General features: G+C 44.5%; 1 protein-coding gene across 1 annotated transcript in view; it reads left to right on the plus strand.

Annotated features, from left to right (window-relative positions):
• The first annotated feature begins 586 nt into the window (after positions 1-586).
• Positions 587-12199, plus strand: part of LOC143796716 (nuclear pore complex protein Nup160-like) — a 76374-nt gene continuing 64761 nt past the window's right edge. The window contains exon 1 of the mRNA XM_077281043.1: positions 587-629. Coding sequence (XP_077137158.1) covers positions 587-629 — 43 coding nt within the window. The remainder of the gene's footprint in view (positions 630-12199) is intronic.

The raw sequence follows: 12199 nt of genomic DNA on the forward strand, positions 1-12199 counted from the left end.
AGACTACGCAATCTCGAAGAAGTGCCCCTCAACCTTCCGAGCTTGCATCTGTTTATTATGTCCAAGATCTGATAGGACCACGGAGTTCCTCCGAGATTCTCAGAATTCAGCAAGCAGGCCACAGAGCAGATAGTCACTTGGGAAAGTGTTATCTTTCTATCTGGCCATTGAGCTTTCTTTTCGCCTTTCAATACATCCTGCTGCAGGTACCAGGAGTGTAACTGGGCCCACTACACTGCCAGAATTCAGGACGACATTGTCCCCAGCAGGAACACTGCCTTCCTCAGAGTCATAACAGGCCTGGTTACTGCAGCTGATACCAGGGTTATCACTTTAGTTACATTTTCCTCCGGCAGACAACATATTTGTTCCCTCGAGTCCAAAATAAGCCCCAAAGGATTGAATTCTCAGTGGATGCAGCTTTGATTTCTATAGATTCAGCATACATCCCAGTTGAGTCAGACTGGATCTGACTTGCATAAGTTGGTGATTGAAGTCTTCTTTTGATCTGCCTACCATGAGGAAATCATCCAGGTATGGAATAAATAGGATGTTCCGTTCTTGAACATGTGCTCTAACCTCTAAAATGACCTTCGTGAATACCCCCGGAGCCATTGAAATTCTGAAGGGTAATGACCTGTACTGAAAGTGCCTGATCTGTTGGTCTACGTAACAGCTACTCTCAGGTTCTGCTGATCTTCTGCCCAGATTTAAACATGGTGGTTTGCGTCCTTTAAGTCCTGGACGCTCATGTAACACCCTGGGTACAGCATCTTGATGATTGATTTTATTGACTCCATCTTGAAGGCCATGGGTATCAGAAATTTGTTCAGACCCTTCAGGTTGATTATAGTCCTGAAGCTGCCATCTGTTTCTCTTTTTTTTTTTTTTGTTAGAAATAGGGGAGAAGAAAATGATTTTCCCCGCCGATGTAATGGCACCTCTCTCAACACCTGTTTGTGCATTAAGCCTAATACTTCTGTCTGCAGGGCTAATTGCTCCCCAGGACTTCTGGGGAAGGATATTCTGAATATGTGACGGGGAGAGAAATTTTAGTCATGACCAAATTATGTTCAGAATCCAAGGTTTGGATGAGATTCTCTTCCAGGCAGGCTGGAAGTGGGACAACTTTCCTCCCACCTGGGAATGCCTGTCACTCTGAAGGCTTCCTAGCTTCAGAAGAAGGGCCTCCAAACATGAATCCTGCGGTCCTTGGCCTCCTATCTTTCCACTTCCCCTGTTCTTAGTGGGTCTTGTTTCTATTGTACCTTCTCTTCAGACAGGAATTTTTATAGTGGGGGAAGAGTACACAAACAAATCCCTTCTTCCTTTCCACTGCTTTGTCTAGTATGTCATCTAGTGCCTGCCCAAAGAAGCATTTCCCTTCACAAGGGATTGCATGCACACAACTTAATTTTAGACGGGACAGCCCCAGGCTAGCTCGAGCCACAATGCTCTATGTGCAGCGCTTGACTGATTTGCTGATCTGGCTGCCAGCCTAACAGAGTCTGCTGAAGCATCAGCGAGAAAGGCTGCTCCTCCCTGCATTAGCCGAAGATTCGCTAAGGGTATGTTTCCATGGTCAGGATTGCATCAGGATTTGACGCAGGTAAAATCTGCACCAAATCTGCACCTGAGGTCAGTTCAACTGCGTTTTTGATGCGTTTTTACATGCGTTTTTGTAAGCTAAATAAAGTTATACAAAAAAAAAAAAAAAAAAAAAGAATTGTGATGTCATTTCTTGTCCAACCTCTTCATTTACATACTCCATTGAAGAATAATGTTTAGACACAGATAGAGTGATAGATATAGATAGATACGATATAGATCTATCTATCTATAGCTCTATCTATCCATCGATATATCTATCTGGCTATCTATAGATATAGCTGTCTATATATAGATATATCGGTAGATAATAGATACGATAGATAGATAATACCGAGCCCGATGTTTAGTAATAAACATAATAAAATGTTAATAAAGAGTTAGGCTGGGATCACACAAGCGAGAAACTCACACGAGTCTCGCCTCAATACCCGGCACTGCTGCCGGCACTCAGGACCAGAGCGTGCGGCTGCATGTATTTCTATGTAGCAGAACGCACCAGTCCCGAGTGCCAGCGGCAGTGTCGGGTATTGATGCAAGAGACTTGTGTGAGTTTCTCGCAAGTATGACACCGGCCATAAGAGCAATATGTTTAATTAAAAAAAAAAAATATATATATATATATATATATATATATATATATATATATATATATATATATATATATATATATATATATATATATATATATATATATATATATATATATATATATATATATATATATATATATATATATATATATATATATATATATATATATATATATATATATATATATATCTCCCGCACAATTTTCTGCTCCAGAGAGGGAAAGTCTGTGACTGGGATACTGATGTTTGTAGCCTGGGAAGGGGGTTAATACCCATGGATCTTCCCAGGCTATGAATATCAGACCGCAGCGGTATATTTAGGCTTTACTGGCACCCCCCCCCCTCCCCCCCAAAAAAAAAAGAAAATGACGTGGGGTCCCTCTATAATTTATAGCCAGAAAGGCTACGCAGACAGCTGCAGGCTGATATCCATAGCCTAGAGAGGGGCAATGGATATTTTTCCCCCCCCCCCAGCTACAAATACCAGCCCCAGCCGCCCCAGAAATGGCGCATCTGTAAGATGCGCCATCTCCGGCACTTAGGCTGTCTCTTCCCACTCCCCTGTAGTGGTGGGAAAAGGGGTAATAAGGGGTAAATGTCCCCTTTGTAAGGTGACATTAAGCCAGCTTAGTAATGGAGAGGCGTCAATAAGACACTTACCATTACTAATCCTATACTTGTGCAAGGGTTAATAGAACACACACGCAGAATAAAGTATTTTAATGTAATAAAACACCACACAGTCCAGCTCTGCAACATCTGGATGCCTGACATCCAGAGATAGCAGCGCTTGTAGATGATCGCTGGAGATAACTCTCCGCCGATCACCTACACTGCAGCGTTCTCACAATCAGCTGACCATGAGAACCAGACTAGTGACCGGAGATAACCCCCAGTCACGTGCACGGCAGTTCTGGTGGTAAGCCAAGTTATCGCGAGAACTGCAGTGGACGCGGGACAGGTAAGAGCTTATTTAAATTAGGAGACATGCATAGTAAGCTGCCTTTACGTATTTACTACTCATGTGACTAATCATTAGATCCAATTTTAAAGCATCTAATGATTACACTGGTCAACAGCATTTTTGGTGCCAAAGATATTTCATCGAATTTAGGGTATTTTTGGGGTGCTGATTCTGAATATGTCATCAGTTTTGCCAGATTGGCTCAAGTTTTTGAGATTTTTGGTATCTTATTTATAGCACTTGTTGGTAAATGCGACGCATCATCTCATTAATTTCTTTGGATTAGTACTTGAACTGAGCAGTTCTCAATATAGTTTTGTGTTAATTAGTGTTCTAAAAGTTTTTTCATAGCTTGATTTTTGCACTAACTTTATGTTGTTGTCTGTTTTCCAGTGAAAAGCATGAACTCATCAAGAAGAAGTTGTCTTAACGATCCAGACTCATTCTGTTACATTTGTGGTGAACACACACTGCCAAAACATAGAAGAAACATAACAGACTTCGTAAAAAAAGTGTATTTTGCCTATTTTGGGGTTATGCTTGGGGACCAAGACAAGTTTTGGGCACCACACATAGTGTGCAAAGCATGTATCGAATTATTACGAAAATGGAGCAAAGGACAAAGAAAAAGCTTCAAATTTGGTGTTCCAATGGTGTGGAGAGAGCCAAAAAATCATCATGATGACTGTTATTTATGGTAAACACAGGTACAGGCACATCTTCACAATGAGGGACAGGCCTTCTTGCAGATTCCATGTTACTCCCATTTTCGTTTCTTATGCTTATTGAATACTTGCACTGCACAGAAATAACAGTCATCATGATGATTTTTTGGCTCTCTCCACACCATTTGAACACCAAATTTGAAGCTTTTTCTTTGTCCTTTGCTCCATTTTCGTAATAATTCGATACATGCTTTGCACACTATGTGTGGTGCCCAAAACTTGTCTTGGTCCCCAAGCATAACCCCAAAATAGGCAAAATACACTTTTTTTTACAAAGTCTGTTATGTTTCTTCTATGTTTTGGCAGTGTGTGTTCACCACAAATGTAACAGAATGAGTCTGGATCGTTAAGACAACTTCTTCTTGATGAGTTCATGCTTTTCACTGGAAAACAGACAACAACATAAAGTTAGTGCAAAAATCAAGCTATGAACAAACTTTTAGAACACTAATTAACACAAAACTATATTGAGAACTGCTCAGTTCAAGTACTAATCCAAAGAAATTAATGAGATGATGCGTCGCATTTACCAACAAGTGCTATAAATAAGATACCAAAAATGTTAAAAACTTGAGCCAATCTGGCAAAACTGATAGCATATTCAGAATCAGCACCCCAAAAATACCCCAAATTCATTAAAATATTTTGGACACCAGAAAAAAAAATTTTTTTTGTTGACCTGTGTTATCTATGGGAAATTTACAGTGCGGCGACGGAGCGTCGCCACATTGTAAACAGACATGCTGCGTTCTGAAAAGACGCATGCTTATTTTAACACATAGTGGAGACGGGATTTTATGAAATCCCCTCCACTATGCTGTAACATCTGGACGCTGCGGCTCTACGCAGCGTCAAACACACAGCGTTTCCTGACCGTGGAAACACACCCTAACAACTCCTGCCTTGTGGTGGTTTTTTATTATTATTATTATTATTATTATTATTATTATTATATGCTCCTCAAGATGCTGAAGCCAGATCATCATGGATCTGGCTGTGTAAGTAGAGGCTATCGCAGGCTTTAGAGCTCCCGCCGTAGACTCCCATGTCTGTTTAAGTTATGGCTCAGCTTTTCTATCCAGGGGGTCTTTAAGGGTTCCCAGATCTTAAAATGGTAAAGTGGATTATTTGGAGGATTTTGCCACAGCGATCTTAGTGGTTTTCTCCCATAATCCCAATTCCTCCTCATCAAGAGGGGTACCTTCGATTCGACACTAATGCTAATGGACCCTTCCTATCTGGTCTCTTCCATTCCCTGTCTATGAGTTTTAATTTTCTCATTGATTGGGAATGAGTGTCTTTCCCTTTGTTCTAAACCCCAGAATAGGATATTGTGAACTGTATTATCGGTGTTAGAATCTGTAATGCCCATGGTTGATCTAATGGCCTTCACTAGCCTATCAGTGTCTTCTGCCGGGAAAAGCGATCTATCCCCCTTTTCACTATCTGAGGAGGAAGGAGAGGAACCAAAAGTAGTCAGAGACGTCCATGTCCTCTATTATTACCGATTCATTCGAACCAGACGCCTGCTGATTATCTCCTTACCCCCTTTTTCTGTTCACTAGCTGTTTCAGTGTGTCCTGGACTTCAAATCTGTAGAAAACCCGGGGGTTTCCTCCAAGATGGTCTTCTGAATACAGTGGGAACACAGCTGTTTTGTGTATGTGCATTCTCTGTTATTTTGTTTGGGGCTACATTTCATGGGCCTTCCCTAGTAAGGATACATAGAGAAAAGGGGACCTATTTAGTATGCTTAACATTCACTGAGATGATTCACCAATCAGATGTTCAGTCTATGGTACAGGAGATGAAAGCAGAGTTGGTTCACATGAACATTCTTCTCTGGAGGTGGTGGAATCCTGACCTGCCTTGGTCCTTCGGCTGGTTTTGCATCCACTCGCCCGACTGCTACGTCCCCGGCGGTGACGCTGCTGCCGCTGATGTTGCTGTGGGGCTTGCTTTGGCGGTGGTGTCAGCTGCTGCATTTGCTGCTGCGATGTCTCCTGTAATGTCTCGGAGGAACTACATACTCAAGTGCCGAACCTTGACAAAGTTGTTTAGGAGCTTCAGGTCCAGAATGGGCCGAACCGTTCAGTCCTTATTCGGAACCACGAACAGGTTCGAGTAGAACCCCTCAAACGTCTCGTTTTATGGGACCAGAATAATGACTCCATTTTGGCAGAGAGCATCGATGGCTAGGTAAAAAGACCGTACCTGCGCCTCTCTTGTGGATGGGGAGGGGTTCGTGAGGGGAAGAACCGTGCCAGAGGGTGAGAAGAAAATTCTATTTTGTATTCGGAGGACACCAGGTCCCTGACCCATTCGTCATGATGGAGAGCCAGACATGACAGAACAGATGTAGACGACCGCCTACTCTGCTGGTGTCTGCCGTATAAAGCCACGAGTCATTGCACAGAGAATCTATGGGACCTAGATCCCTTAGATCTGGATTGTTTTGGACAGCTCTTCCAGGACTAGTTGGTCCTGTACGAAACCTGGGGGCCTTTGTCCCCAGGGGGAAATGCCCTGATCAAAGAGTTGGTTGTTGCGGACCAACTGGAATTGCCGCGAAAGGATCAGAAACGCGCCTGTTGCCGATGGCGGAAAGTTCGCCTAGCCTTCTGCTGGGGAAGGAATTTACTCTTCCCTCCTGTAGCGTCAGAAATAAGCTGATCCAGCTTCTCTCCCAAAAAAATTCCCTCTGGAAAGGCAGAGATGTTTAAGAGTTTAGAAGCAGAGTCCGCTTTCCATTCCCTGAGCCACAGTGCCCGTCTGATGGTGATAGCGTTTGAGGCTGCAACAGCCGCACAGTTAGCCACGTCCAGAAAAGCGTGCACCATATAGTTCCCGGCCAGAAAGATCTAATTGGACAGATCCGCTGGCTCCTGTGGAAGGTCACTACCCTCAATGGTTTTGGTCAGAGTATCTGCCCAAGAGACCATAGCTTTAGCTAACCACTCCTAAGCAAACGAGGGAGAAAGAGCAGAGCCCAAAGCTTCAAAAACTGAGCGGGCAAGATTCTTTGACGGTCTGTGGGTTCTTTAATGGAGGCTCCATCAGGTAAGGACAGGAGGGTTTTGGTGGCTAGGCAGAATACAGGTGGGTTAACCAGATGGGTTTCAGTCCATTCCTTCCGCAGATCCAATGAAAAAGGGTATCTCGCCTCCAGAGGTTTCTGACCTGTGAAGCGTTTGTCTGGCCGCTCCCTATGCCGCCGAACTATGTCCTGAAACTCAGGAAGGTTTGAGAAAACCCTATGAGGACGTTTGGTCCACTTGAAGGACACCGTGATCTGGAACAGAATTAGAGTCCTCGCAATCTTCAAAGTCTGGTTGACAGCCTCAATGAGACTGTCCACAATCGTCTGATAATCCGGTGAGTCTAGGTCTAGGGACACATCAGACTCGCACTCAGTCCTGGTCGCTGTGAACCTCGGGTGATGGGGAGCGAGAAATGGAGCTCATGGATGCCAAGGTGCGAGAGGGTCCAGGAGACGTGGTATGGGTCCGTTTTCTAGATGCCTGTGTAGTTTTTGAATGAGAACGGCCCCTGATGGCTGACGGTTCCCATGTGGTAGAGGAATCCTTTAACACAGGCAGACAAATGCCCCGAGCCGGGACGCAATAGCTTTAGCTAGTGAAGGCATGGACTATGTCAGTGACGAAGCCCACTCAGGAAGACTAGCTACACTGGGATCAGTAGCGTCGGAGGGCTCCTGAGCGCATTTGAGATCACAGGCCTTGCAGAGTGCCGTACTCTGTCCCCATGACAACGCAGTCTGGCAGATGGTACATGAGGTGAAAAATACAGCATGTGCTTTGTTAGCCTTACTGGATATCTTAGGGAGTGACATGGTGTACCTCAGTATGTACATGATTCTGCCAATGAGCCCCAATAGGTGAGGATTGTGGCTAAGAATCCCCAGTGAATACTGCAGAGAAGGGCCAATGGCTCTGAGAGCGGTGAGGTGTATGAAACTTAGATCTTACCCAAGCCCTGTGGCCCTGTTACGGTCCTCCCGGTGCGCTGCACTCCCAGGAGCAGGCCACTGAAGTAGAGCACTGGCCTGATGATGAGAAAATCCACCAGGGAGATATAGCCCAAACACCGAGCAGTCTCCGGTGGTTTCCCAGGTGTGCGATGAAAAAGCCCGGGAGTTGAGAAACAAATTGCCGCCAGAATCCAGAGGCTGGTCTCACGATGGACGAGAATCACCAAGAACATAAGCAGAGCTGCTGAGTGACGAGTGGCGCTACAGGAGCCCTCCTGCCGATAGAGACCCGGGTCCCACTACCCGTGGTGTGCTCTGTGAAAACCGACAGAGAAACGCCAGACCCGGCCTCTCTGCTACAGGTCAGCTGCTGTAGCGTGGACTGTGCAGAGAGCCCTCCATCCACCACTCCTTTGACAGGGAGGTGGAGAGGGACCGTCCGCCTCCTTCCATCACCAATGTTTATCATCTCTTCTCCCTCTACACGGCCCCAATTGGACAGACCATCAGCAGATTTGGCTTTCGGTACCATCTTTATGCCGATGACACACAACTATACACGTCAGCCCCTGACCTTACCCCCGCTGTACTACAGAACGCCACTGACTGTCTGCAGTCTCTAACATCATGTCCACTCTCCATCTGAAACTCAACCTCTCCAAAACTGAACTTCTGCTCCCGCCTTCTACTAGCCTCCCTAAATCTGACATTTCCCTCTCCGTGGGTGGCACCATAATAACGCCTAGGCAGCAGACACACTGTCTGGGTGTTATGTTTGACTCCGATCTCTCCTTCACCTCCCACATACAATCTCTTGCCCGCTCGTGCCGCTTACACCTAAAGAACATCTCTAGAATCTGCCCTTTTCTCACCATGGAGACAACAAAAACTCTCACTGTCGCCCTAATCCACTCCCGTCTGGACTACTGCAACTCTCTATTAATTGGCCTCACCCTCACGCGACTTTCCCCTCTCCAGTCTATCCTTAATGCGGCAGCCAGGGTCGTCCATCTGGCTAATCGTTACTCGGACGTGTCCGCTCTTCGCCAGTCGTTACACTGGCTGCCCATTCATTACAGGATACAATTCAAAGTACTTGTTCTCACCCACAAAGCTCTCCACAGTGCGGCAATCCCTTACATCTCCTCCCTCATTTCTGTCTATCGGCCTAGCAGACCGCTGCGCTCTGCAAACGACTTTCGACTAACCTCTGCACTAATCTGTACCTCCCACTCCCGACTCCAAGACTTCTCCTGAGCTGCGCCAATCCTCTGGAATGCTCTACCCCAAGATATTAGGACCATCCACAACTTGCATAGTTTTAGGCGCTCGCTCAAAACTCATTTGTTCAGAGCGGCCTATCACGTTGCCTAATCAGTCATTTTATGTCTGTGTGTGTGTAGCCCATTCAATATCTCCATCTATCCCCCACCCCCTGATGATGGCTGGACCATCATTGTAAATATATCATTGTAAATACACACCTGTACTTTGTATCTCCCCACCTCATTGTACACTCACTGGCCACTTTATTAGGTACACCTGTCCAACTTCTTGTTAACACTTAATTTCTAATCAGCCAATCACATGGCGGCAACTCAGTGCATTTAGGCATGTAGACATGGTCAAGACAATCTCCTGCAGTTCAAACCGAGCATCAGTATGGGGAAGAAAGGTGATTTGAGTGCCTTTGAACGTGGCATGGTTGTTGGTGCCAGAAGGGCTGGTCTGAGTATTTCAGAAACTGCTGATCTACTGGGATTTTCACGCACAACCATCTCTAGGGTTTACAGAGAATGGTCCGAAAAAGAAAAAAAATTCAGTGAGCGGCAGTTCTGTGGGCGGAAATGCCTTGTTGATGCCAGAGGTCAGAGGAGAATGGGCAGACTGGTTCGAGCTGATAGAAAGGCAACAGTGACTCAAATCGCCACCCGTTACAACCAAGGTAGGCCTAAGAGCATCTCTGAACGCACAGTGCGTCGAACTTTGAGGCAGATGGGCTACAGCAGCAGAAGACCACACCGGGTACCACTCCTTTCAGCTAAGAACAGGAAACTGAGGCTACAATTTGTACAAGCTCATCGAAATTGGACAGAAGAAGATTGGAAAAACGTTGCTTGGTCTGATGAGTCGATTTCTGCTGCGACATTCGGATGGTAGGGTCAGAATTTGGCGTAAACAACATGAAAGCATGGATCCATCCTGCCTTGTATGGAGCATCTTTGGGATGTGCAGCCGACAAATCTGCGGCAACTGTGTGATGCCATCATGTCAATATGGACCAAAATCTCTGAGGAATGCTTCCAGCACCTTGTTGAATCTATGCCACGAAGAATTGAGGCAGTTCTGAAGGCAAAAGGGGGTCCAACCCGTTACTAGCATGGTGTACCTAATAAAGTGGCCGGTGAGTGTAGATTGTAAGCTCTCACGAGCAGGGTCATCTTATTTTGTCTTATTTTGCTTTATTACTGTATTGTTAACATTGTTACCTATGACTGTTGTGTTTGAAACTGTTAAACTGTAAAGCGCTGCGAAATATGTTGGCGCTATATAAATAAAGATTATTATTATCATCATCATCATCAGTGGTGATGCAGTGGGGGCTGCACAGACTGTGGCAAATGCCTCTGCACATCATGGGGTTAACTCCTCTGGCATGGGACAGGGCTGATGTCCGGCGTAAAAAAGGTCCGGCTGCCGAAGGGGGTACATGGAGGCGACATTCCATGTTCCCGTCTGTTGTTGGTGCGGGGAGACTGTCGACTCCAAAAAAAAAAAATATATATATAGCTCAGGCATGACATTCAACGATGCAGGAGGGCGTATGTGGAGGCAACACTACACGTTCCCACCTGTTGATGGTTTGGGGAGATCGGAACCCAGAGAGATCCGTTGCCCCTGTAATCCTTGAGAAAAAAAATTCTAAGTAAAAAATAAAGATAAAAATAAAAGTTAAAATGTGGTCTGAGTATCAGACCCTTGTGCTTCTTACAGACACTAAGCATATACACTGTGTGCAGAATTATTAGGCAAGTTGTATTTTAGAGGATTATTCTTATTATTCATCAACAACTATGTTCTCAATCAACCCAAAAGACTCAAATAGCAAAGCTTAATATTTTTTGGAAGTCGGAGTGGTTTTTTTTTTTTTTTTTAGATTTGGCTATCTTAGGAGGATATCTGTTTGTGCAGGTAACTATTACTGTGCAGAATTATTAGGCAACTTAATAAAAACCAAATATATTCCCATCTCACTTGTTTATTTTCACCAGGTAAACCAATATAACTGCACAAAAGTTAGAAATAAACATTTCTGACATGCAAAAAAAAAACCCCAAAAAAATAATGACCAATATAGCCACCTTTCTTTATGATGACACTCAACAGCCTTCCATCCATAGATACTAAAAAAAAAAAAAAAAAAAAAAAAAAAAACCTTAACAGAAGTGCCCTCTCGGCCAACAGGGGGCATACCTCTAGGCCTAACCATATAAACCTAAAACGACATTGAGCGCACTAGACAAATCAAGAGGTAACTAGATCCAAAGGATCATAATGAGAATGGTCATTGACCAAAAGTCTGTGCTAAAAAAATAGAGGTATAATAGAAATATATGCAAAAAAATATATTTTATTGAAGTATTAAATATACAAAAACATACTATAGACAGTAGCAATACATGGACAAAGGGTGTAGAGGAAAACAGCTAAAAGCTAGCATATGAAGATGGTAGACAATGCTAAAGATAACATGAAAAGAATCAGAGCATCCTACTCTGTCTGCAAGCCAACAGATGCTGAATGATCATGCTAGGGAAACACTCCTAAGTGTGCACAAGATATTTAAGTGAGTGAGCCCCCCATAGTCATACCCTAAGCATAGTGCAGTGGCAGGGAATATGTAACGTAGTACGGGCAACGCAATAATGTATACAATATTTATAGCAAGAGCGGTGTACCGTTACTTTGAGACATGTTGGCGGTGAATTACAAAATGCTGCAGGCAGAGAGGGAAGCCTCGACGCGCGCTTCACCTATATTCCATCCATAGATTCTGTCAGTTGCTTGATCTGTTTACGATCAGCATTGCGTGCAGAAGCCACCACAGCCTCCCAGATACTGTTCCGAGAGGTGGACTGTTTTCCCTCCCTGTAGATCTCATATTTTATGAGGGACCACAGGTTCTCTATGGGGTTCAGATCAGGGCAACAAGGGGGCCATGTCATATTTTCTTCTCTGAGACCTTTACTGGCTAGCCACGCTGTGGAGTAGTTGGAGGCATGGGATGGAGTATTGTCCTGCATGAAAATCATGTTTT

This window comes from Ranitomeya variabilis, chromosome 1 (genome assembly GCF_051348905.1).
Source record: "Ranitomeya variabilis isolate aRanVar5 chromosome 1, aRanVar5.hap1, whole genome shotgun sequence".
Classification (NCBI taxonomy): Eukaryota; Metazoa; Chordata; class Amphibia; order Anura; family Dendrobatidae; genus Ranitomeya; species Ranitomeya variabilis.